This window comes from Anabrus simplex, chromosome 1, assembly GCF_040414725.1.
Source record: "Anabrus simplex isolate iqAnaSimp1 chromosome 1, ASM4041472v1, whole genome shotgun sequence".
NCBI classification, from domain to species: Eukaryota; Metazoa; Arthropoda; class Insecta; order Orthoptera; family Tettigoniidae; genus Anabrus; species Anabrus simplex.
The window spans coordinates 1,091,011,209-1,091,038,850 of NC_090265.1; the positions used below are offsets into that span (position 1 = coordinate 1,091,011,209).

Sequence of the window (27,642 nt, forward strand, 5' to 3'; positions counted from 1 at the left end):
TTCACTTCTTATGGGTCGAACAAGGTAGTATGAAGGAATGCTTTCATATTTAATTCCACATTGGAAGTTCATTTTCTTTATTTCCTTTAGCGGAAGGGTGCCGCTTGAGGGTCTGCAACTGGTGCAATCAATGGTTGAAAGTAAATTAGCTGAAAACTAGTGTGGTTTCAAACTACAGGACCAGATATTCAGAATGCACCAAGTAACTAAAAAATGCTAAAAGAGGAATATACAGTTATGGTTATGTATCGTAGATCTAGAGAAGACATTTGACGTAGTACCAAGGGATCATCAGATTAGGGGTAGGTTATTACAGGCTATCCAAGACCTGTATGTTCACAATTGTGCTGCAGTAAGCATTGATGGAACAATGAGTTATTAGCACAGCACAGTTACAGGGATTAGACAAAGCTGTAATATTTCACCTTTTTCGTTCAAAGTTTACATGGATCATTTACTGCAAAGTACAAAATAGCAGGGAAGAATTCAGTTGGGTGGAAATGTAGTAAACAGTTTGGTCTATGCCGACCACTTGGTCTTATTGGTAGACAGTGCTGAAAGCCTGCAATCTAATATCTAGGAACTGAAGTGATTTGTAAGTAAGTAACTAACTAAGCGAGACTGAATAAAGATGTAGGAAAGCTAATGCAGTGAGCTCGCAAGTGCACCAACGGTATCCTTGAACAAAGCTGCCGGATAAAATTCTCTTTACACCGGTTTATTTTCACACCAACTTTGTTGTTCGGGAGTGAATGCTGAATTAATTCTGGATATCTTGTTCATAAGTTAGAAAACAAACTAACGATGAGGATATTCAGAATGAGGAGATAACGGCTAAGTAAGGAATAAGCTCAGTGTATGAAGCTGTACGCATAAACTGGCTTCAGTGGTAGGATCATGCAAGATGGATGGAGGAGGACAGGTAACCTAGGAAAATAGTGGTCTCGACCATGGTGGGCAAAAGAAGTAGAGGGAGATTAAAACAACAATGATTAGCCTCAGTTTTTAATTATTTAAAAGGTGTGGAAATAAATGAGGCAACAGAGCTGGTTGAAATAGAGGATTATGGAGGTGTTTAGTCAATTCATATAAGCTTGCAGATTGAATGCTGAAAGGCAAAACAGTCCATAGTGAATATTTTGTATACATGGGTTTCTCAAAAGGGGTTGCAGGTTTGCACAAACCCCAGTTATTTTCCCAAATTATCAATTCTCTTATTAGATCATTATTTTACAGTTTTCATTCATGTTGCCACTGGCAACATACAGAAAAATAGAAATCTATCCATAAAATAACATATCCTGACGGATTTATTATCGCTGGGCCAAAACTACTGGACATAAAGCAATTCAGTTTTGGGGATACATTTATATTACAGTGTAGGTCCTCACTCAGGAATGATTCTTGGATAATCTGTCACTAAGAGGGTGAAAAGGTGGTGAATTGATTAAATGAGTACATCTATATGTCAAAAATTTTGAACCATTTACACATGTGAAAATTGGCATTTGGAGTCTCCTTTAAAAAGAAAGAAGTACTTTTTTCCTTCGGAATATCAACGTAAGGGGGGTAAAATGAAGTAATAATAATGTTATTTGCTTTACGTCAACTAACTACTCTTTATGGTTTTCCGAGACGCTGAGGTGCCAGAATTTAGTCCCGCAAGTGTTCTTTCATGTGCTAGTAGATCTACTGACACAAGGCTGACATATTTGAGCACCATCAAATACCACCAAACTGAGCCAGGTTCGAAACTGCCAAGTTGGGGTCAGAAGGCCAGTACCTCAACCGTCTGAGCCACTCAGCCCAGTGATAAAAAGAAGTGGGATAAAAGGGGTTTATGAGGATACATTTATCTAAAAAAACTAAAGATGTTACAGGTGTTAAAATTGGTACAAGAAATCTCCTTTAAAAATAAAGAAACTTCTGTTTTGTTTTTGGAAAATTCACTTAAGAAGGGGTGTAAAGAATGAAAAAGAAGGGTGAATTTTTAAAATGAGTATACCCACAATATATCTCAAAAACTTAATATGTTACAGACATGAAAATAGAACTCGGGGAATTAGAGTAGGTGAAGCTTTATCTCTCCCTGTATTAATTAAGAGTGGAATTCCTCAAGGCAGTATTGTTGGACCTTTGTTTTCTTATATATATCAATGATATGTATATATATATATATCAGTTATATGTGTAAAGAAATGGAATCAGAGATAAGGCTGTTTGCAGATAATGTTATTCTGTACAGAGTAATAAATAAGTTGCAAGATTGTGAGCAACCGCAAAATGACCTCGATAATGTTGTGAGATGGACAGTAGGCAATGGTATGATGATAAACGGGGATGAAAGTCAGGTTATGAGTTTCACAAATAGGCAAAGTCCTCTCAGTTTTAATTACTGAATTGATGGGGTGAAAGTTCCCTTTGGGGATCATTGTAAATACTTAGGTATTAATATAAGAAAAGATCTTCATTGGGGTAATCACATAAATATGATTATGAATAAAGAGTACAGATCTCTGCACATGGATATGAGGGTATTTAGGGGTTGTAGTAAGGATGTAAAGGAGAGAGCATATTTGTCTCTGGTGAGACCCCAACCAGAGTATGGTTCCAGTGTATGGGACCCTCACCAGCATTACTTGATTCAAGAACTGGAAAAAACCCAAAGAAAAGCAGTTCGATTTGTTCTGGGCAATTTCCGATGAAAGGGTAGCGTTACAAAAATGTTGCAAAGTTTGGGCTGGGAAGACTTGGGAGAAAGGAGACGAGTTGCTCGACTAAGTGGTATGTTCCGAGCTATCAGTAGAGAGATGGCGTGGGAGGACATCAGTAGACGAATAAGTTTCAGTGGTGTCTTTAAAAGTACGAAAGATCACAATATGAAGATAAAGTTGGAATTCAAGAGGACAAATTGGGGCAAATATTTGTTTATAGGAAGGGGAGTTCGGGATTGGAATAACTTACGAAGGGAGATGTTCAATAAATTTCCGATCTCTTTGCAATCATTTAAGAAAAGGTTAGGAAAACAACAGATAGGGAATCTGCCACCAGGGCGACTGCCCTAAATGCAGATCAGTAGTGACTGATTGGTCAAAAACTGTGAAAATTGGTTCTTGGAATCTCCTTTAAAAATAAAGAAACAAGTTCCTTTTTTTTCGTAAAATCCACTCAAAGGGTCTGGGATATGAAATTGGAATGTATGTATGAATAAATTTATTTACTACAACAGATAAAGCAATAAATTATATTCACAAAATCATATTTAGATTTACAACAAAAGGATAAACATCCCTAGATCAAGTTTTACACCACAATGAAAATGGTAGTGTTTGTATATTTTCCATCGTTGAAGGACAAGTGTGAACAGTTATTACCTAGTGTGACGTCCAACTTCCTTTTTCATATCCTTAAGCCTATCTGACATAGATCAAACCAATCCTTCACAATAAGAGGATTAAATCTTATCCCATTCCGTCTTGAGGACATTCTAATGATGTATGGGAAGTTTGCAGATGGTTTCTTTTAACAAACTCCACAAATTTTAAATGGCATTGATTTCTGGAGACTGTAGAGGGGTATCGAGTATATGAGGACAATTACAGAATAACCACAAGCGTATCTTATGGGTCTTACGTTTCGGGTCGTTGTCCTAGTAGAACATGAAACAATCCCGCAAACCTAATTTCTTTGCACTCTGTGTCAATTCTTTCTTTAATATATCCAAATACACATCTTGATCCGAAGTACTATCTATGAAATGGAGTTTCCCCACACCTTAAGTCGCCATACAACGCCATCAGGGACCCACACCCGTGTTTCACCTTCGGCTGAAGATTTTTCCCTGTAAGTTCCATGTTTGACTTTCACCATATACTGACCTTCTCACCTGATGCAAGCACATTGAATTTAGTTCATTCGTAAATATTACTGTTTTCCAGTAGTCAAAAGATTTATCAGCGTGATCTGTGGCAAACTGGAATTTGAGACGTTTGTTGTTCATGCTGATGTATGATTTATTGCGTGCTACTCGATCACTCAAATCCTCTCTACGAAGGACCACCCCTCACGGTTTATGGGTAGGCTGTTTTCTTCAATACGACTTCTGCTTCCTTGGCAAGTTTTTGTGCACTTAACGTGGGATTATTCTTTATTTAACATGGAATCCATCGCTCGTTTTATGCAGTGAATGTTTTTCTTGAAATGCGCTGGTCTTTTTTCTCTATTGAACTGTACTGACGAAAGCTACTAACAATATTTTGCACAGTAGAATAAGTGCGATTCACAATTTTGCCAATCTCAGGCAAAGATATACTACTTTTTTAAATGCAAAATTACGGTACCAGTTTTCTCAGTGTTACAGCCATCTGAATTCTTTCACTTCCCATGTTGATCTACGAAGGCTTATTTGAATGCACAAGGTCCGCATGGTTCAGAATGTGGGAGCCAGACATAGCATGCCTGCTAGTCGAGTGGGGGGCATTTAAGGTGCAGTGTGCCACTTACACGGCGGCGTTCAACTTGCAGTTGTTTTAGTGTTTTCCATTTTATACAGATATAAGCATAGAAACGACATGTACTTTTATGGTCCCTAAAAGCTGCCATGTAAATAACCAGGGTTACCAGTAATTTTCATTTGCAGGGAATATTTATTTCCAGTGAAATGTCAGTTTGTACTAGGTGTACCACTTTCATTGTGAGTCACTGTATGTGATCCTAAAGAATGGTTTAAATAACACAGTCACAATCATAGGAGACTAGTTTACCAGTCAATTTAGAAGCCATGCTTGGGGAGTGTAGGAGAAGGAAGAAAAAAATTACAATTTGCTTTTGTATTTAACCAGCAAATAATAATACCGAGCAGGATAATCTCTCACCATGCCACTGAAGGTCACCGAAACCCAGCCTGGGTGAGTTTGTTGTTGACGTGCTACAGGCAACATGTGGCATAAATCGAAAACATTCAAGATGTGTTGTGTACATACTCTGTATCAGTGCTGTCCGACTCATTAGCTGAATGGTCAGCATTGAGGCCTTCGGTTCAGAGGGTCCCGGGTTAGATTACCGGCCAGGTCAGGGATTTTAATCGCCTCTGATTAATTACTCTGGCTTGGGGACTAGGTGTTTGTGTTTGTCCGAACACTTTCCTCTTCATATTCATACAACACAACACACTACCAACCACCACAGAAACACGCAATAGTGATGACATTCCTCCATATAGGTTTGGAGTCAGGAAGGTCATCCGGCCGTAAAACATGGCCAAATCCACATGTGAAACACAGTTCACACCCGCGACCCCACAGGTGTGGGAAAAGCGGTGGAAAAAGAAGACTCTGTATCAGTGCTATTCTTTGGTGCTGGATTGCAATCATATCTTTTCTGACATGTCTTCTGGGAATCTGGTGGATTTAGATTGTCGATAGAAAATACAAATCATATAGTAAGGAATATATCTAATTTCTATGTATGTTGCCGGCAGCAACACCACCGGCAACGTAGACGGAATGCCCCTGCTTAACTGTTACTTCTTACTGCCTACAGAAGGAACCTGACAGCAGCGGTGTTTCTCAAAGGTGTTGTACGCAGGCTTGTGCAAACAATAGTCATTTCCTTGAATTCCCAAGTATCTTATTAGACCATTATTTTACAGTCTTCATTCACGTCTGTCTGTAGCGGGTGTCGTCTTCTGTATGTCGCCGGGCTGAGAGGCTCCGACGGTTGAGGCGTGGCTTTCTAACCCCAATTTGGCAGGTACCATCCTGGCCCAGTCTAGCGGTATTTGAAGTAGTGATGGGCAGTCTGAGACTAGGTCTCGAGATTTCTCGAGACTAGCGCAGGCACTATTTCTCGCGAGAAATTTCGAGAGATCTCGAGAGCGTTGTCCGCTCATTGTGCGGAGAGCAGCGTCGTAGGCCTACAGGTAGTCGGAGCTGAATGTTGTCTGTGCCGAGTATGCGAATAGCCAACCACGGGCCTTCTCCATTTCGTAAATTTGTGTCAACAAGCGACTAGGGCGTTCATTTCTACCGAGGTCTATTTTGACGCAGTATAACATAAGTATAAAGGATGCGCATTCTGGCAGTAGGTACACGAATGAGTGGTTTAAGTACAAAACCTGACGACTACTGTAGGTACACGTACCTGGATACTAGAGGCGTAAATTATTCGAATTCGAGACGAGGCAAGATGCGCCTTGCTGCATATGAAACCACCATTACGCATGAGTGGAATGTGTAATCTAAAATGCTTCAGTTTGCTCCAATTATTTCGACTGGTAGGTGTACAGCGTTATCAGATCCCACATTCAATAACATATGACCACTGCTTGTGTTTGCCGATATTTTAGTGACGAAGGAAATAATTCCTTACAATGTTATAGAGTATTCCCGTCATAATTAGGTACTTCGGTATATGACAGTGTAATGTGTAATTGCGTCTAGTTGTACGCGACAACTTGAAGACGATGTCCCAAATGCAACGTAAGTCGTGGTTGTCGGTTTTATTGAAGAGATGCCACATAGCACATACCGCTGTTCTGTTTGTTCAAAAGAAGTAAAATACGTCGGCAGAAATACTGGGATGATCCGACACTTAAAAACACATAATATAAATGAAGAGGAATAGTCGAGAACACCTCCGGCCCGGTCTGAATCACAAGAAGCTACCCTGCCGACAACGACTGTGAGGCATCCAGGTAGGTTTACATTCTAATAACAGTTATTAACCAATTATATGGGTTATTCAGCTAAGACGTCCACCTGAAATAAATCGTGAACTGTTTAAGATACTGGCATTATGTCTTCACTTTCGTTAATGGTATTAAGGAGCTCATAGTTCAACATGTAGTGCTTTCCTAGGCTTTTGACAAAATTTATCGTCACATACGTTTCCATATGAGAACTGCTGGTGATAAATATCAAGCTTACACTCGTAGTTATTGGGACGTCATGCGTCGCGCAGCTCGCAGCACACAAGAATTGGTCTCGAGAGCGTTGCCCATCACCCCTTCTGAAAGAATTGGAGCAAAGTCGAGCATTTTAGATTACACGTTCCACTCATATGTAATGGGGGTTGCATATGTAGCAAAGCACATCTTCCCTGTCTCAAGTTCGCATAATGCACGCCTCTAGTATCCAAGTACGTGTACATTCTACCTACAGTTATTCACAAATATGGAGGGTTTTTCAGCTAAGATGTCTACCCCAAATATGTCGTGAACAGTTTAAAATACTGGCATTATGTCTTCACTTTCGTTAATGGTATTAAGGAGCTCATAGTTCAACATGCAGTACTTTTCCAGACTTTTGACAAAATGTATTGGCTCACACGTTTTCATATGAGAACGTCATTTCACGCAATAACTGCCAATGATATACTGTACTATCAAGTTTACAGTCTTAGTTACTGGTACGTCGCACAGCTTGCACTACAGGAGGATCGGTCTCGAGATTCTCGTAAGAGTCTCGAGATCGGTGACGTCAGTCTCGAGAGTCTCGAGCGAGAGCGTTGCCCATCACTAATTTGAAAGTGCTCAAATACGGCAGCCTCGTGTCAGTATATTTACTGGCACATAAAACTCCTGCAGGAGTAAATTCCGGCGCCTCAGCATCTTCAAAAACCATAAAAAAAGTAGTTAGTGGGATGTAAATCCAATAACATTATTTATTATCATCTTCTGAATGCCTGTAAAAGGCTAGGAGTTTTCATATTTGCAGTATATATGCGGGCAAGTTCCAAACCTATGAAGGTTTAGTTCATATAGGATTTCGGCATGTGTGAGGGCAGGGGAGCCAGATGTGTAGTTTGCTTGGTTCGTCTTTCGCTTGTAGGTTCGTCAAACTTCCTGACATGGGTGCTGACAAATTTGAAGAAGAAACTAAAGGAACATCAGGAAAGTTTGTTTCAAGTAGGCTTTTGTTCAAAGTGATATGATTTTATGTGTCTTGTACAGTACGTTGATGAGCAATCAAATTAAAGATAGCTAGTTGTATGCAGCACCCTTCCGCCCTGACGACGGCAGTGATCTGGCAGTGCATAAACTCCATATGACCAAGGAAACGTTGGGGGATAATGATACATGGCCACTGCGCAGTATCACGTAATGCACGAGATGAGTCAGAGTAGAATTTAGGGTGGCTCATCCCTCTCAACAGTATCCCAGATGCTCATAGTAGGAGTGAGGTCAGATAACACTCTGGCCAGGAAGCATTCTCATGGTAGTGGAGAGTTTATTGCACCAATCGGCTACAATTCAGGAGCGATAAACTGGTGCATTGTCTTCCAGGACCCCTGCAGAGTTCTGGAGGGTAACAAATGGGTAGACATGATCTGACAATAGGTTTCTGTATCATTCGCCAGTAAGGGACATCGGTCGTCGCCATAAGACCTATCTGTGTCGGTGCGACGTAAAGCCCCTAGCAAAAAAAAAAAGGGGACATCGGATATGTACCAGAGGTTCCATTTCATCTCATGTGAACAATCCCCATATATGATGAACACCCCCATAGACCTGAACTGTACCCTGCTGGCAACAAGTATCCATTGCCTCGCTTTCTTGGGGATACATACACTCTTATCCAGTCAGAGGTGTATACCAGCTGGTTCCATGACTCATCTGTCCAGGCAACCTTTTCCCATGCTTCGAAAGTCCAGTGGTGGTGTTCCTTTGCCACCATAGCAGTTGATCCTGGTGATGGAAGTTTCACTTGGTAGCCCGTGGAAAGCCTGGTGCTTACAATACTTCAGAGATGGAATGGCTCATATGCCTTGCACTGACAATATATCTGCGATCAAATGCACCGAGATCTCGTGTCTTATTCATCCTTCGCTCAACTGTTACATGACTCACAGGCATGTGCCGAGCAGTACTGTTATATTCACTGACTTGGTCTCAGCACTATTTTACAGAAACATTAACTGTATCTAATTTGATTGCTCATCAACGTATCTCTCTTCTCAGTCGCGTAAATCATGTCTGATAACTCATGCTTACTTTACTATTCAACGGAGTCCGTTAGTAGTCACCTTTGTCTACAGTCATCTGCTTTCCGGACTGTCACTCGAAGAGGTGCGTGAGTTGAGTCTTCGATCTAGTCTATCCATTTCCTGGGAGCTCTTGAATGTGGCCTGACTCCATTTACTTTCTCTTGCACACCTAGTTTTTCAAGGCTATTTTATCTCCTTAATACATGCCCAAAGAACTGCATGGTTCTCTCTTTGTCTAACAAGAGTTGAAAGTCATTTTAGGATACTAAGCTCTTTGATTATGGATGAGTTAGATATTTTCTCCGTCGAAGGTATTTGTATCATCCTCTGCCAGCACCACATTTCAAATGCATTGATGTGCTTTATGTCCTTGGCCTTCATAGTCCATGATTCATAGCCATAGAAGAAGACTAAAAATACTAAGACACAAACAAGACATTTCTTTGTGTTTTTACTGATTGCTCGGTCAAGCCAAAATGTTGGGAGCTTATCCACAGCAACTTTACCAAGAGAAATTCTTCTTCTGATTTCTTTATCGCAGCTGCCAATGTTGTTCAGCAAGGAGCCAAGATAAACAAATTCATTAACAACATCTAGGCTTACCAGAAGACCATTAAATTGTAGCTTCTTTCCTCTGTCAACAACCATCACCTTGGTTTTTCTGCTATTCACTTCCAATCCAAGCTGAAGACTTTCATTTGCTACCCACTGCAATAATTCAGCAAGTTTATCTTCACTGCTTGCCAATAGAATATCATCATCAGCAAAATGCAGATTCTGTAATATCCTTCCTCCAACCGACACTCCACCATGCCACAGTACAGCTTCACTTGGGTGGTATTATTTTCATGTAAGCTTTTATCAAAGCAGTAACATGAGGAAGAATGCCGATTTCATACAATACTTCCCAAAGCTTGCACCAACGAACACAATCAAATGCTTTCCTTAATCTAAAAAGTAAATCACATTGGTATCTTGAATTCACACATCTTTTCAATGAGCTTATCGCATTTAAATATCTGCTCCCTTGTACCTCGAGCTTGAACAAAACCTGCCTGTTCTGGATGAAGCGTTCTCTGAGGAAATGGCCTTAAGTGCTAGTGTATAATATGTAACAGAACTTTGCTGACATGTGAGACCAAAGCAATAATTCGATAGTTACTGCAGTAAGGGTATGGTGTAAAGGTATGAATATAGAAGAAACCCAGTTGAGGCCATATCCTGTATTCCACACTTTACTGCAGATTGAATGGAGCACAGAAATACCCTGTTCACCCATATTTTTAATCATCTCACCAGTTGTATCATCACTGCCAACAGTTTTATGATTCTTCAGATGTTGAACTGCCTGTTCCACCTCGCTTTCCAGGATTGGTGGCGCATGATCAATAGTGGAGCATCTGGACGACAGTTATCATCTTGGCTGTCATCAGAATACACATGCATACAGTACTCCTTCAATCTTTCAGTGACTTGTTCTTTTTCACTCAGAAGAGCTCCATCGCCACTTTTTACAGCCCGCAGGGTTCATTCTGGAACTGGTGACTTTCACTCTGATTGCATATTTGATGGATTTGCTGCAATCAATCTTGTCTGCATTTCTTTTGTATTTCATAATTTAATCAACCGTATTTCAATCTGTTCTATTCAGTCTGAGTAGCTTTAGGTTTCAGTTTCTTTCTTTTTTTTTCAATCAACTTCAGAGTTTTCTTTGTCAACCAAGGTTTTCTGTTTGTAGCAGGTGTGGTGAAAACATCAATTGTGCTAGTAATATTAGTTTCCAAGATATTCCAGGTTTCTTCTGCAGACCCACGATTACTGGTGGAAATAAATATTGTATTTTTTGTGGATTTCTTTACCAAAGCTATTAATGGAATGTTTATTACTCTTAGTTTAAGGCATATATGAATGAAGAGGAGTACATGGTCAGATCCACAATCAGCTCCAGGATAGGTCTAGCAGTTCAGTGTTGGGGATTTCCATCGTCTTTTCATTAAAATATAGTCTCTCTGGTTCCAAACGCAATCACCAGGCAATATCCACATGTATAGACATCTGGGATGATTTTGGAACTGACTGTTGGCTACAAATATATCATTGCCGACTCAGACTGTAATGGATGGTCACCTCTATTATTTCTTGTACTTAATCCGTGACGACCAATGAATTGTCAGAGATGGTTATCATTAACGGTGTCACCAATTTTGGCATTGAAATCCCCTTGAACTATCTCTATCAGTATACATTGTCACATATTTTGCATAAAAGGAAAAACACACACTCACACACTAATTAAGATCACATATAAGTACCAAAGCGCTGTCATTATGGAAGCACGGCCCACTGGATCTCTCTCTGAGCTCCTCGCACCGGCCTTGACAATCGCTTGTGAAGCGCAGCATAAAGCTGTAATTGGAAACTTTTTTTCATAATGACGCTGGAATGCTGGTCTCCTAAGGCACTGGCAGGAAGCTGTGTACCACAAATGATTATTTCCAGTATCATTTGTATTGTTTTACAGTTGTAAGTGTTGGTAATACAGTAGGTGCATAATGAAATGTTTGTTTGTTTGTTTGTTATTGAGAGTTGATAGTTATGCACGAATTACCAGTAGTTCTTTTTTGTGTGGTATAGTGAATTTTTAAAATTGTTTACAAATCTTGGAATATGTGATATTGTTGTGTACCTTTCTGTACTCTGAACAGAAATTTCCTGCAAACAAGAACAAATGTAATGAGTGGCTCGAAGTGATTTCTCACCGTAACTTAGTCCTAAATATGAATTCTCCTGTATGCGCTAATTCACTTTATTTAAATGTGTTGTAGTGTACTGATTTGTTTTCCTTTAACTGTGTTTGCAAATGTCCAAATATATCATACTGCTGTTTGTCTTTTTGTACAGGAAAAGGAGCAAAGGGACACTATCATTTCACAAATTTCCTGTAGATCAGGACATAACTCAGGAGTGGCTCAAAGCAATTCTCACAATAACTTTGTCCCGAACACTAATTCTGCTTCTCTTGTCTGTAGCTTCATTTCAAAGAACATGACTATTCATTTGTAGGCAAAAGTAGGAAAGTATTACAGAAAGGTTCTGTACCATGAGCATTTCCTAACTATTATAGTTATAAGGTGACTAGCATCAAGAGTCCCAGAAGAAAACTTACTAAAATAATACTGTAGGAGAGATAAGTAGATGTGTTATTCACATGTGCTCTGAATTTCTTCTTTTCTGTGGTCACTAACTTCTGAAATAATGATATTAGGTTGTAATATTTGTAATCTTTCAGGAAATCCATTTTCTGCATTTTTCAGAAATCATTTTTATTACTTGCCTCCCATTACAAATAACAAGATGACAAAAATCTGAGAACACTAAGTTGAAATCTATGAAAACATAATCTGATGAGTTCCAATATTGTTGAGATTTACTTACGATTTCATTTTCAAATGGCACATTCACTGTAGAACAACTATACCAGGTGAAGATATGCCTGAAGCAGAAATTACATTAAAAGCACAAGGATAATTGGAACTCTTAAGTGCGTATTATGGCTCCCTACTTCCTTTCCTTCTTTATCCGTTTACTGTCCAGAGATGGCTTTTCCCCCGGACTAAGCAAGGGATCCCACCTCTACCACCTCAAGGGCATTGTCCTGAAGCATGAGACATTGGGTCAGGGATAAAACTGGGGAGAAGGACCAGTACCTCACGCAGATGGCCTCGCCTGCTATGCTGAACACGGCCTTTGTGGGGGATGGGAAAATTGGGAGGGATACCAAGGAAGAGGGAAGGAAGCAGCCGTGGACTTATGTTAAGTACCATCCCGGCATTTGCCTCGAGCAGAAGTGGAGAACCAAAGAAAACCACTTCGAGGCTGGCAGAGCTGGGAATCGAATGCCCTCTACTCAGTTGACCTCCAGAGTCTGAGTGGACCCCGTTTCAGTCCTTGTACCATGTTTCAAGTCTTGCGGCAGAGCTGGGAATCGAACTCGAGTCTCCGGGGGTGGCAGCTAATCACACTAACAATGTCCGGCTCCATGGCTAAATGGTTAGCGTGCTGGCCTTTGGTCACAGGAGTCCCGGGTTCGATTACCGGCAGGGTCGGGAATTTTAACCATAATTGGTTAATTCCCTGGCACACGGACTGGGTGAATGTGTCGTTGTCTTCATTATTTCATCCTCATCTAGACGCGCAGGTCGCCTACGGGTGTCAAATAAAAAGACCTGCACCTGGCGAGCCGAAGTCCTCGGACACATCCCAGCACTAAAAAAGCCATACGCCATTTCATACACTAACAATTACGCCACAGAGGCGGACATAGCTCCCTACCACCACCCTTAAAATTGCACTTCCATCTTAGTTTTCAGTTTCTATTTTCGGGTGTTTATTATCCCTAAACTTTCTTTTATTGACTAATCCTTCAGGCAGAGTAACATGACAGCAACACAACACATTTTTATCCAAGATAACCTGAAATTCAACATTTAAACACAGACAAGTAGGAACCGTTACTGTTATGACAGTATGGCCAACGTATTGAGCTAGGTGTTATTTGTGCAATGAACAGTTTACCAAATATTTACTCTAAATACTTTTCTCTCGGTGAATTTTCGTTAAAAGCTGTTGCAAAGTATGAATGATACGTAATCTGAAACTATATATGAAATTAAAATTTAAACATGTTTGAGCCAACATATTTCTGTTATCCATTCCTCAAATAATTCAGTAGAAACAAATATAAGTATTTTATGTTTTGACCACATCCCATCCCTGACAGCAGCACTTGAAGCATTTTAAAACTCTAATTGAACAATTGACACTTAATCCAAAGATTAAAATCAGAAAACAAGATTATTGAACAGTATTCTTGTAGGAAGTTCTACTATGCATCTAAATGCTATGGTTAATAAAAGTGATTATCTACTATTCCTCACAGTTAAGGAATGTCAGCTGGACTACTTTATCTCTCTGCAGGTTCATTTCACGACATTATTTTGGCAAATATCAATGAAAGAAGCTTTTAGGATTAAGAATTTTTTTCCACGGTGTGTAGAATTATTTAGTTCTATTTCCGAGTTGAACTGTGTTGTTGTTTCCTGTACATTCCGTACAGTTTACAGACGTTTCAAATACATTGCAGTATTCTTTGTCAAGGCGACTGAAATACCCTTACCCGATCCGAGGTAATCAGTCTCCCAGGCAGCATTCCCACTACGAGACTGGTTCCTGACCTTGGTCTTATCCTAGCCTTACTGGCTGACGTAAGCCCCTTGGGTGTCTCGTGAGAATTCCGGAAAGTATGTGTCACAGCCAGATAATGGGACTTGCCCGCGCTGTTAATGTAATTAGAGATTTGTCCTGCGTGTTTATGTTGAGGTCTGTATGTCTTAATCTATGTATGATAGGCATCCAAGAATTGCTGATTTTGTATCCTCCTTCTAAATTCATATTGTTTGGGTGTTTCTTGATTTCCATAGCCTCAGGATTTTCCTCTACAGATTCCAAGGCATAGCTGCTAGGATCTTGGCCTTGTCAAACAATATTTTGTCTTTTGTTTCGTAGGAATGCTTGGCTACATCTGAAATATCTGTGTTTTGGTTCTTGGTGTGACAGATGCGTTCTTTTAGGAGGTCGAGATCACACATTTCGTTTCACCGACATAGCACGTTCACAAAGAATACTGCAATGAATTTGAAACGCTGGCAAACTTTATGGAATGTACAGAAAACAACGACACGGTTCAACCCAGAAAAAGAACTAAATAATTCTACACACCGTGGAAGTTTCACTTCTAAGATACGAAACCTTTGCGGGGAGGATATTCTCAAAGCTACTAGGCAGTTCGACAACCTTCGAAAGAAGATGAGTAACTACCTGGCTCGACTCGCCTTTCTGAACTGCTGCAGGGACAACAGCATTATACCAGTATGTGTGAAACTGAAATATCACACCAAGAATCGAAGGACAGACCGTATTCTTCACACAAAAAACCAGCATTAAACTTCTCAGGGAACGGATCAGCGACACCAGCCAGACTCTGGACCACCTCAACAGTAAATTATTTCACTTCCACTTGGAACTTGCCAGCACTTTGTCTCTGAATGACTGGACCACGTTAGACAGCATTATCAACACACAATCTCAGTGTACACTGGAACTAGAAACTGCCAAACAAAACAAGAAATTCCACTGCCTCCTACTCAAACAGAAACTGAAACCATCTGATTCATTACAGAAGAATGTAATAGTTAATCTCACAGATAAGCCACTCAGTGAACCTACTATTTCGGCCTTGAAAAAAAGGACTCAACTACGCAGTAGTTCCTAATAGGATACCGGTGGAAGAAATAATTAACGAAGTTGAAACTGCAATCTGACACCTCCCTACCAAATCTGCAGAAGAGATCAGACAGGATATATCATGTCTACTGAGAACCGCAAAGCCACCGCCATCCAATTTCACCAAAGAAGAAATTCATCCCCCCAAAAAACTACGTCAAGATACGGAAACAATAATCCTACCTGCAGATAAAAGCAACGCTACGGTGTTAATGACACACACCGACTACACGCTGAAAATAGAACAATTACTCACCGATTCTACATAGAGGAAAATAAGAAACCCTACCAACTGCATTAAGAACAAACTCCACAAACTAGTAAAAAATTCCAGTATTCCAGCCGAAATACAGAAGAAACTGATTTCCTCAGACTCAATACTTCCTAAATTGTATGGCCTCCCAAAAACCCATAAAGAAGGCATACCTCTGCGACCTACCGTGAGCGCTTTAGGATCTCCGACGCACGATACCACCCACTACCTAGCCGGACTGCTTCAGCCACATACAGGACACACTGAAACCTATGTGAAGGATTCCGATATTTCATCCAGACCCTTAAGGACCAATTAATCGAAAATACGGTCTTATTAGCAAGTTTTGACGTCACGTCACTTTTCGCCAGGGTGCCGCTAACAGAAGTATTTCTGCTATACGACCAGAAACTTTCAGAAGACCTGTCAACACTAGCTAAAGAATGCCTTAATCAGTGGCGGCCGGTCAGTACGTGCTACCGGGCTCCAGCACGTAGCTTGGAACTGTAAGGAATATTATTTATGTACAGTACAATTATCCTGGTGCCTTTTCGTTGTTTTGAATACGATATGAATTTGTGTTTTGTGAAAATCAGGACGAGATCTGTCGAACACCTCACGCCGTTCTCCCGGGGAACAAGGCTCGTGCTCATGTGAAGTGAGCCCCGGCCTGTAGCCTGAAGGAAGCAATACGCAGGCGCAGCCAAGCTTGCAACACTCCCCCTAGCCGGCGGAGTATACCGTAAACCGGGATCAACTTTCACTGATCCCGTTTATAGTTACTTCCTCTCCCGCAAGGGGGTAGAGTTACTCGATGTCTCCTGCTACCCTTATGTTCACGGCCGACTTGATGCGTCGCTCTAGCTAGCTCCTTGGAGCGCAGCGAAGGATCCAGTCGGCCGTGCTTATGTTGAACGTGGTAAGCGAATCTGCCACTAGAGAGTAGCATCGTCTGGGCTCGAAAGTAAAGCGTAAGTGGAGGCAATCTATCTCACACATGCTTATTAAAATATCCATCTTCGTGTCAAAAATAAGGAATTCGTAGGTGAGTCAAAGCATCTTTGACTGACCCTAAATGTTATCCCGCATTACAATGTAATTTACTCTGGTGAAATGAAATAGCGTATGGCTTTTAGTGTCGGAAGTATCCGAGGACATGTTCGACTCGCCAGATGCAGATCTTTTGATTTGATTCCCGTAGGCGACCTGCGAGTCGTGATGAGGATGAAATGATGATGAAGACAACACGTACACCCAATGATGGTTAAAATTCCAGACCCTGCCGGGAATCGAACCCGGGATCCCTGTGACCAAAGGCCAGCGCGCTAACCATTTAGCCATGGAGCCGGACATTTACTCTGGTAATAGGGGAGGTCTCAATGAATCAGTTGGTAGCTCTTTCAGTTGCTTTGTGCGGTTTTGATTCCTGATATATGAATACAGCTTTTTCCATTTCCCTTTGTGGTCATTACCCTCTTGAAGCATGCCATTCATATAATTCTCTTTTGCTTCCTTTTTCACTCTAATTCAGTTCCGTCATTAGCTGTTTTCTCGCGGTTATATTACTGGTGCGTGTTTTTTCTGTCATTGTGTTAGTGCTAAAGTTTATAGGAAAATTTATCAAATTATTTATCCACTGCAGTGTATATAAAGTGAAATTAAATTAGTGTTCTTAGTGGGGATCTATATTCCCACGATTCTATTTGCACTGATGTAAGTTGCGCCATTAGGTTAGTAAAAACAATATTTCTCCAATGATTTATTTATCTCGTAGACAGTTGTCGAAGAATTCATCTGCTTCCAAATTAATGTTGTTTTTGTTTGTTCTGAGCTATAAATTGTGAGAAAAGTTGTATTATTATTATTATTATTATTATTATTATTATTATTATTATTATTATTATTACCAAGTTTGAAGTATGCGTTGTTCATCATGGCAATATGCAGATTTAAAACAGCGTATTTAGCTTGTTTTTTGTAGCACGTAGCACGATTTTTTCACGAGCCGCCACTGGCCTTAATGCAACATACTTCTACTTTAATGGGGAGTTCTACAAACAGACAGAAGGGGCCGCGATGGGATCTCCGCTCTCCAATAATAGCAAACATGTATACGGAACATTTCGGACAGAAAGTCTTTTTTTTTGCTAGGGGCTTTACGTCGCACCGACACAGATAGGTCTTATGGCGACGATGGGATAGGAAAGGCCTAGGAGTTGGAAGGAAACGGCCGTGGCCTTAATTAAGGTACAGCCCCAGCATTTGCCTGGTGTGAAAATGGAAAACCACGGAAAACCATCTTCAGAGCTGCCGATAGTGGGATTCGAACCTACTATCTCTCGGATGCAAGCTCACAGCCGCGCGCCTCTACGCGCACGGCCAACTCGCCCGGTAACAGAAAGTCTTAGCCACACCTACGCTGAAACTGAAATGTTATCTCCATTATGTGGATGACACGTTCGTGATCTGGCCTCGCGAGAGCAATAACCTGCAGTTATTTCTCGACCATCTCAACTCTATTCACGTAAATATTCAGTCCACCATGGAAATCAAGGTAAACGGAAAACTACCGTTCCTGGATGTCCTAGTAAGACGCAACATCAATGGGACTCCGAGTTCGCGCAGTATACAGAAAGCCCACACGCACACACAGACAGGTACCTTCACACCTCTTCTCATCACCACCCATCACAAAAGCAGGCTGTTCTAACATCACTGATTAAAAGGGTCATAGCGATATCGGACGCAGAACACTTCGAAGAAGAGAAGGAGCACCTCACAGGAACCCTCAGCAGAAATGGCTACTCGCTCAAGAACATCCGACGAGAAAGAAAAAGAAAACAAAAGGCTGCAGTATCAACCTATGTAACATTCCCCATATAAAAGATACAAAAGATAAATCGCAATCAAAGCCAGTATCTTTTCCACACAGGAGTATGCATTTCTACCGCAAAACCTTAGGCCACCAGCACCACATGTCGAGCTATGAAACTACTCCGATTACAGTGCTTGGACACGATTGTCAAGGCCGGTAAGGAGCTAGTCAGAGCAACGTATGAAATCGGCCGTGCTGGAAGTCATCTCTTTCGTTGAAACTGTCGAGAGATGATAGCAGCACCCATTATGCTACTATCTTCCTTGCCTCTTGACAGATCAGCAATGTTACATTTCAGTTTGAGCTCTTGCGACAATGATTCCAAACATTTTCTTGCTGTAAAGTGAATATGCATGATTTGGTTTCTCATTTGAAAGATGGATGACTTTCTATAGATATGCTTGTACTTAGCCGTTTTATATACTAAATTGTAGAGGGTGCGGCAGAAATAGCCGACAAATTTCAAACGTACTGTAAATAACTCAGCAACGCAACAAGCCATTCACAAATGTATTGTGCAGTATAAAAGAACAGTGTTTGCCGTTTATGTCACATACAATAGATTGGAGTAAACTAACACCCCTATTGGCCACAGTTCTTCAGCAGGCGTTATTGTCACGGTGCGCGTGCAGCCTTGAACTTGGAGAACACATGCAGCGTCTCGTCCAGGCTAGTCAGTCAGTTGCTAGCATGGTGTGGAGTGGTGAGCATCTAAGTTTCATGATTGAGACTTATTTTAAAAATGCAGACTCTGTTAGCATAACACAAGAGTTTATTTCATAGACACTCTGGGTTAGGTCGACATGGGAAAGTTCCAAGCAGGAATACCATTGTTATGGGTGAATAGTTAGAGGAAAAGTGGTTAGAGTGTTAAAACGAAGCCGCCCGGTAGGCCTCAGTGTCTGAATACCAGAGACCGTCCATGCAGTGAGATATGCCATTATGTAATCTCCTCAACATTCAGTCTGTAGGCATGCAAGAGCTAAGGCACTCTTGGATCACACCGAAAGGAGGATTTTACAAGCAGAGATGAAGTTCCATCCATAAAAAATGGTGGGTGTTCAGAAACTCAGTGAACGTGGTTGAGCCAACTGCGGAGTGTCTTAAGAGACTATCCTGGAAGCAGTGGCTACTGACACCAGTGTCCTGGCAAGTGATGAAACACTGTAATTTGTCAAGCTAAGTTAATGAACAAAATGTTTGGTACTGGTCCGCAAACAATCCTCGACAGATCCATGAGCGACCTCTCACAGCGAATGTGTTACTGTTTGGTGCGCTGTTGTTGATTCGAAATTGTAGGCCATTACTTTTTTAAGAGGACAGAATTGTGACAGTAACATTTGATTGTTACGTACAATATGCAACTTCCTGTAGCAGACACTCGACAACTTAGGGCAGGAGTTCCCAACCGGGGAGCGCGCCCCTGTAGGGGGGGGGGGGGGCGTGAAGTGATTTCCAAATTAATTTTTTAAAACTCGAATATTACAATTTTGTTAATAAACATTTTTCGAATCTCTCCAAGTGATCGTCGCGCCAAGTCAATCGTTCCAAAGCACTGGTAATTGCCAACTGTCGGCACAAACCTCTGCGGAGCCGCGAGTTTGGAAGTGAAATTAGGAATTTGCTTTGTTCTGAGGAGCAAAATAAAGCCTGACAGCAGGTGCGGGACCAAGACCACTCAACGAACGTTTAATTGCACACTTTGCGGACCTACTTGCGTGAAAGTAAACTATGAACATACGCGACATGTTTCAACTCATCAACGATGTCATAGTTGCTTTCATTTTCCAATATTATTGTTACATACTGTACAAGGTTTTTCTCATAAACAAAATATATTACATGAAGGAGGTACTCGTACAAATGTCGGTATTATAAAAAATTGATCTAGTAGCGAGAACAGGAGATAAGACAATAATAGTAGGCTAAATTATAATTTATTTCATATAACATGTTAGGCTTTCACGGCTAGCGTGAAATTCTATGTAGGCCCACTGGTATTTTGGGCTACAACTAATTAATGTTTAACCACAGCAATTAATGAAACAGTGACATTTTCTCACCAAAGATCTTAACTGGCAGTAAGTTACTACAGTCCGGAGTCGACATTAGCTCTGAAGAACAAAGAATATTGGAGTTTCAGAAGCAACAAATGAAGTGGAAGTTCCTCCTTCCCTCTCACTCTGCAGCATATAGACTCGCTTTGTGGGTAGCTCGTCCTTGAATGCTCTGTTCCCAGCCCTACACATACTTATTCTTCTCTTGCAGTCATATTGGCGAGAGCTACATAGTACAACCGTCCCATCAGAGATGCGTAGTAATGGCCATGACAACACGATGTACCATCAGTGGGCAGGCCCTTCGACTGTTGATTCTGTGCCTCGTATACTTTCGCAGTGGACTTGTCTGTCAAGTTGTTTATTGTGAGTGTTGTGTATGCTTCACTGTAACAGTGCGACTGTTTGAATTGTGTTACTTAATATTGTGACTTTAAAAAAATTGATAACGATATCCAAGAAGAGACTGTAGAATGATGACTACATTAAATATGGCTTCACAATCGTTGAACGGAACGGAATACAACAGCCTCAATGCGTAATCTGCCACTGTGTTCTCAGTGACGATACGATGAGGCTTGTGCGTTTGGAGAGATATTTAAATACGAATCATTCAGGCTTAAAAGACAAACCCACACAATTTTTGCAACTAAACTCAACTCACTAAAACGTATGAAATTAGATTTATCGGGTACTTTTAAGCAAGAAAATGAGAACGCAGTGGAAGCATCATATGAACTAGCTCTTCTGATTGCCAAAGACAAAAAAGCACACACAATTGGGGAAACATCAGTAAAGCCATGTATGTTATTAGCCGAAAATATAGTTTTGGGTTAAGGGAGTCGGCAGAAATTGTCTAAAATTCCTCTTTCTGATAACACAGTGAAGTTCAGACTTCAAGGACTCTCAGAAGACATTAAAATGCAAACTTTGGAGAAGGTGAAAGCATCTTCAGCGTTTTCAATTCAGTGTGATGAAACAACCGATGTGGCCCATTGTTGTCAACTGATTGTATATTGTCGATTTGTCGACAGTGGAATTTTAAGAGAAGAAATGTTATTCTCCCAATGTTTGAAAATAACTTCGAAAGCTTGCGATGTGTTTTCTGCCATCAAGAGTTTTTTCCAAGAACATGGACTTTCTTGGGAAAATGTAGTGGGTCTATGTACAGATGGTGCACCTGCTATGATTGGGTCACGTTCTGGGTTTCTCAAATTGGCCAAAGATAAAAATCCAAACATCATGGGAACCCACTGTATAATTCACAGGCAGGCTTTGGTGGCCAAACCCTTTCCCCAAGATTTTAATAACACTCTAAAAGTCACTATAAGAATTGTGAACTATGTGAAGACAAGTTCTTTACAGACAAGATTGTTTGAAGCCGTTTGTGTTGACCTTCAAGCCGATCACAAAACTCTCCTTTCCCACACAGAGGTTCGCTGGCTATCAAAAGGGAACATGCTGGCTCGGCTGTTTGAATTAAAGTCATAAGTTGAAATTTTTCTTCTGTACGAAGTGTTTACTGATGCCAATCTTATCGTCTCATTGGCATATCTTTGCGATTATTTTGAAAATTTGAACAGTTTGAATTTAAAGCTCCAAGGCAAAAACTCCAATATTATGCTTACTTATGATGCCATCAGAGCTTTCCTGGAAAAAACAGAGTTATGGAAACGCCGGCTTCACATGAATTTCTCATCCTTTCACCGCCTTAATGAAATTTTTTCGGAAAATGAACGTGATCCTAATAAACTTAACGTGCAAATTCATTCGCATTTGGGTTCTCTGGAATAAGAATTCAATTTCTACTTTCCTGATATCTCGTCAGATGAATGGTCATGGATGTTAACAAGAAATCCGTTTGCCATTTACATTGAAGCACTGCCAGCACAACTTCAAGAAGAAGCCACAGGTTTGAAGTGTGATTTAAAGCTAAAAGATGATAACAAAATATTAGGACTGGGCGACTTTTGCATAAACTGTCTTGCAGTATATCCTGAAATAGCCAAAGTAGCATTGCGTGTCATTATCCCATTTTCAACGACATATTTATGCGAGTCAGCATTTTCAACGCTGAGTGTCATAAAAACAAAGCAGCGATGTCGGCTTGATGTTGCAAGTGATCACCGCTGTGCTCTGTCAAATATCAAACCAAACATATCGAAAACTACCAAGAGAAAACAGTGTCACTGACATTTGTTGACTAATTTAAGGATTTATTGTAAAAGTGTGTTCTTTGTATTGTGCTAAAATGAAGTTAGTATTGCACCCATTATGCAAGTGAAAAGGGCACAGTATGTCATAGATATAAAGCGCATACTTCATAATATTTTTTTCATAAATAATTGAATTAATTAATTATGTAGTGTCATTAGGTAAGGTCTATATCCTTCACGTCAGTTTATCGGAGAGGTTATAGAAGCGACGGGGGGAGGGGGGATGTCCACCCGTATCCGAAAAGGGGGGCGTCAGCTGGCAAGGGTTGGGAACCACTGACTTAGGGAATCCCGGTGTGTGGTTCCAACAAGATGGTGCCACTGCACTAGTGATGGGCAGTCTGAGACGAGGTCTCGAGATTTCTCGAGACTAGCGCAGACATTATTTCACGCGAGAAATTTTGAGAAATCTCGAGAGCATTGTCCCCACAATGTGCGGCGAGCACCGTGTCGTAGGCCTGAAGGTAGTCGGAGCTGAATGTTCTTTGTTCCGAATATGCGAATAGCCAACCACGGGTCATCTCATTTTCGTAAATACGTGTCAACAAGCGACTAAGGAGTTCATTTATACCGAGGTCTATTTTGACGCAGTATAACATAATTATAAAGGATACGCATATGGGCATTGTATGCACTGGTAGGTACACGAATGAGTGGTTTAAGTACAGAACACGACGGCTACTGTAGGCACCCGTAACTGGATACCAGTGGCGTGCATTATTCGAACTTGAGACGAGGCAAAATGTGCCTTGCTGCATATGCAACCACCATTACGCATGAGTGGAATCTGGAATCTAAATTGCTAGAGAGTATTCACGTCATAATCAGGTAGATACCGTACTTCATATAATTATGACAGTGCAATGTGAACTGTGTCGAATTGTACCCGACAACTTGAAGATGATGTCCGAAACGCAACGTAAGTCGTGGATGTCGGTTATTTTTAAGAGATGTCACATAGCACAACCCACTGTGTTGCTTATTCAAAAGAAGTAAAATACATCGGCAGAAATACTTCTGGGATGATCCGGCACTTACAAACGCATATCAATGAAGAGGAATCGTCACAGAACACCTCCGGCCCGATCTGAATCACAAGAAACTATCCTGCCGACGATTGTGAGGCATCCAGGTAGGATTACATCCTAATAACAATTATTAATAAATTGTACGGGTTATTCAGCTAAGAAGTCCACCTGACATAACTCGTGAACAGTTTAAGATACTGGCATTCTGTATTCACTATCGTTAATGGCAAGGAGCTCATAGTTCAACATGCAGTGCTTTCATAGGATTTTGACAAAATTTATCGTCGCACACCTTTCCATGTGAGAACTGCTGATGATAACTATCAAGCTTACATTCGTAGTTACTGGGACGTCTCACAGCTCGCAGCACACGAGAATCGGTCTCGAGAGCGTTGCCCGTCACCCCTGATACACGTTCCACTCATGTGTAATGGGGGTTGAGTATGTAGCAAAGCACATCTTCCCCGTCTCAGGTTCGAATAATGCACGCCTCTAGTATCGAAGTAGGTGTGCATCCTATCTACAGTTATTCACAAATTATGCATTGTTATTCACCTAAGATGTCCACCCCAAACAGTTTAAGATACTGACATTCTGTTTCCACTTTAGTTAATGGTATTAAGGGGTTCATAGTTGAACATGCAGTACTTTTCCAGGTTTTTGACAAAATGTATTGGCTCACACGTATTCATAACAGAACGTTATATCACGCAATAACTGCCAATGATATACTATCAAGTTTACAGTCGTAGTTACTGGTACGTCGCACAGCTTGCGCTACAGGAGGATCGGTCTCGGGATTCTCGCGAGAGTCTCGAGATCTGCGACGTCAGTCTCGAGAGTCTCGAGCGAGAGCGTTGCCCATCACTACACTGCACACACAGCCAGGGCATCGATGGGTTTCCTCAGAGAAACGTTTCCAGGATGTTTGATCTCCTTACGGGGGTGACATTCCGTGGCCAGCCCGTTTCCCTAACCTCGCCCCTTGTGATTTCCTTCTCTAGGGATACCTGAATGATCACGTCTTCTGGCGTAAGCCACGAACATTACATGACCTGAAAGTTGCCATCCGTGAAGAAATCGAGGCAATACCACAAGACATGTTGAAGAGAGTTGTGCGGAACTTCAGGAAGAGGCTTCAGAGGTGCATAGAAAAGGACGGTCGGCATTTGGATGACATCATTTTCAAAATCTAGCATGCATGTGACATATATGGCTAACACTACTCTTTTAAACTGCACAATAAATTTGTGAATGGCTTGTTGCGTTGCCGAGTTATTTACATTTGAAATTCGTCAGCTATTTCTGCCACACCCTGTATTTCAGTGAGATCTGTGTAAGTCCTTGGGTACAAAGTTTTCTTGTTTGAAGTACTCTTCACCCTTTGAGATCCATTATGCACCACTACATTTCCAGAAAACCACTGGCCGCCACTGCCTGATGGTTTACACTAATTCATGTGTTAATCAGGATTGAAATGTCAGTGATCAAGGATGAAAAATATCACACACCAACATGTCTCTCATTGTTTGGAATCCCATCTACAAATTCTCTGTTTGTTAATAAAAGACAAAACTATACAATGTACATTCTATGGTTTGTTTCAGAAATCCACTGATGCCATGTTCCTCTATTCCCAGCCTAGATCTGACTGCATGGAGAGCATAACAATGGATATCATTATCACAGTCAGTGAATACTGTGCTCTTTGCACATTGAAACCACAGCTGAAGAGTATATAAAATCCAGTAGCATGTTACAGTGAAAATGGTTCGTGACTACCTTAGCATGATAAGAGCTGAATTATACAGATATCATAAAAGTTGGACTATTCTTCAACCATTCCATTGTTACTACTCTAAACAACAAGAAATAGGTGAATTTTTCAACTATGAAATGACCAGTGTTTTGTCCCACTGTGGCAACAGGCTCGTCAGTTGGATTGCCACACCTTTCCATGATGCTGGTGGCTAGCGTGACAATTTTTTATATAAAAGACAGAGGCAGGCATCTACACAAGTGGAGGTTCATATCTCCGCTAGTGCACTGTTACTACAATGTCCTAAAAAGGTGGTTTGCAGTGGTGCCTTGACAGTGCACTAGCCACTAGCACTTTGCAAAGGTGTGGCAATCCAACTGATGAGCCCGCTGCCACACTGGAGTCAAAAGCTAGCAACTTCAATTTCAATTGGAAAAAAAAAAGGCCTAAACATTTCCCATCAGTGAAGTAAGATTATGGTTCTCTTCTGGAACTTAATATTTGAAAATAGAGAACTTGTTGATAATTTTTCACCATTTTGAAGGAAAACAAGAATCTCTTATTACTGAAGATGAATGGCTAACATATTTTTATAAATGCAGGGTCAATGCCATAAAAATAGACCAAAAAAATAGCATAATATTTTGACAAATTTCTACCCGTTGTAATGAGTCATTTAGCCCAATTACACTCTAAAACGATTTATGGAAACAAGATCGTACATCTGTAATAAAGAATTTATTTTAAAAAGCAAGATGAAATGTATATTTCTGCTATTCAAAATATCAGTGCAGCATGACAATGTATTACGACATGTGTTTGAAAGAGATTGCAGAGGCTTATACAAAAAACTGCCCTCATTCCAAAACACTTGCATTTCACATGAACTTCCAGAGATGCCCAACAACATTTTGAAGTTACCTTCCAGGAGAACATGTCAGAAATGATTTTCCTCCAAACAAATCGTGCTTTTACATTTAGATCTCAGTGTATTTAAAACAGATCATTTTCAAACACATAAAAGCTATTGACTGATTGGCAAATTATGACATGTGAAGTGATTATACAGGCATTTTAAGAGAGATTTCACTATTAATTGCAAATCTTTACCAGTGGTTATTGACAGCAGAAGAAGTTCCACACATGGTTATTCTAACCTTTGTATTTAATTTTCTAGACACAAGTTCTTTAGAATAATTACTATTTAAGTGGTGAATATATCTCTACATTTTGAGAAAGGCTGCATATTCTTAGGATATGATGGAAATAATACAAGGTAAAACAGAGGTCAATGTATCCCTACTAGACTTGTTTTATACAGTACTGTATTTAATTGTATGGTGCTAAGAATAATATGCAACTTTGTAATAAATGAGAATGAATTAAGAACTGGACTGATATGAAACAATACATTTCCTTCCATATATTCTGAATGTAGTTTTACACCATGAATATATTTAAATTTATTTACCAGTATTTATTCCTATATTCACTGTTTACTATTCAACCTGGTTTTTAATAATTGTTACATGGATGCCAGTATTCAGACTGTTAGCAATCTTGCCCAATTAAATGGAGACATGCTCTGACATAGGCCTTGAAACTAACTGTGGATGTAAGGAGTGTATAACTTAAAAGAATAATTAAAAATTAACATGCGTTAAATATTGTAACAATGTGTATCAGTAAAAATAGTATTTCGTTTATACATACTTTATGAGTTTCATTTTTGGTCTGTATTGACAACTGATCACTATCAAAGGGTAGAGAAGCGTCCACCTATTCAATACTATAAGCTTCTATACTGTCTTATAAAACTAGGACTATATATTGGGTCATCTTCAACCACACTACAATTGAAAGACATACGCACATACTAGCTTCGCAACGGGATTCTCGGAAAGACTGTCTTTGTGGTTTTCCTAACTGCAGTTAACTTGGGCCATTACAAAAATGATAGTAGGAATAGAGCGATTAAAAGCAATGTTATCATAAAAAGTACTCGCTCAAATGAAAAACTGCACATTTTCTCACTTTTAACAAACAGTACTACGATGCCAATCTGACAGTCCGAATTTCCACTGTTGAAATGACCAGGCCACAGACAGCAGTAAAACACTCCTCAGC

At 40.4% G+C, this 27,642-nt stretch overlaps 1 protein-coding gene across 2 annotated transcripts in view; it reads left to right on the forward strand.

Annotated features, from left to right (window-relative positions):
* LOC136858028 (peroxidase) overlaps nt 1-27,227 on the forward strand; it is a 210,835-nt gene extending 183,608 nt beyond the window's left edge. For both annotated transcript variants that reach the window (XM_067137234.2, XM_067137235.2), the window contains exon 14: nt 25,364-27,227. In XM_067137234.2, the coding sequence (XP_066993335.2) occupies nt 25,364-25,424 (61 nt within the window). In that variant the 3' untranslated portion in view covers nt 25,425-27,227. The remainder of the gene's footprint in view (nt 1-25,363) is intronic.
* The last annotated feature ends 415 nt before the right edge of the window (nt 27,228-27,642 follow it).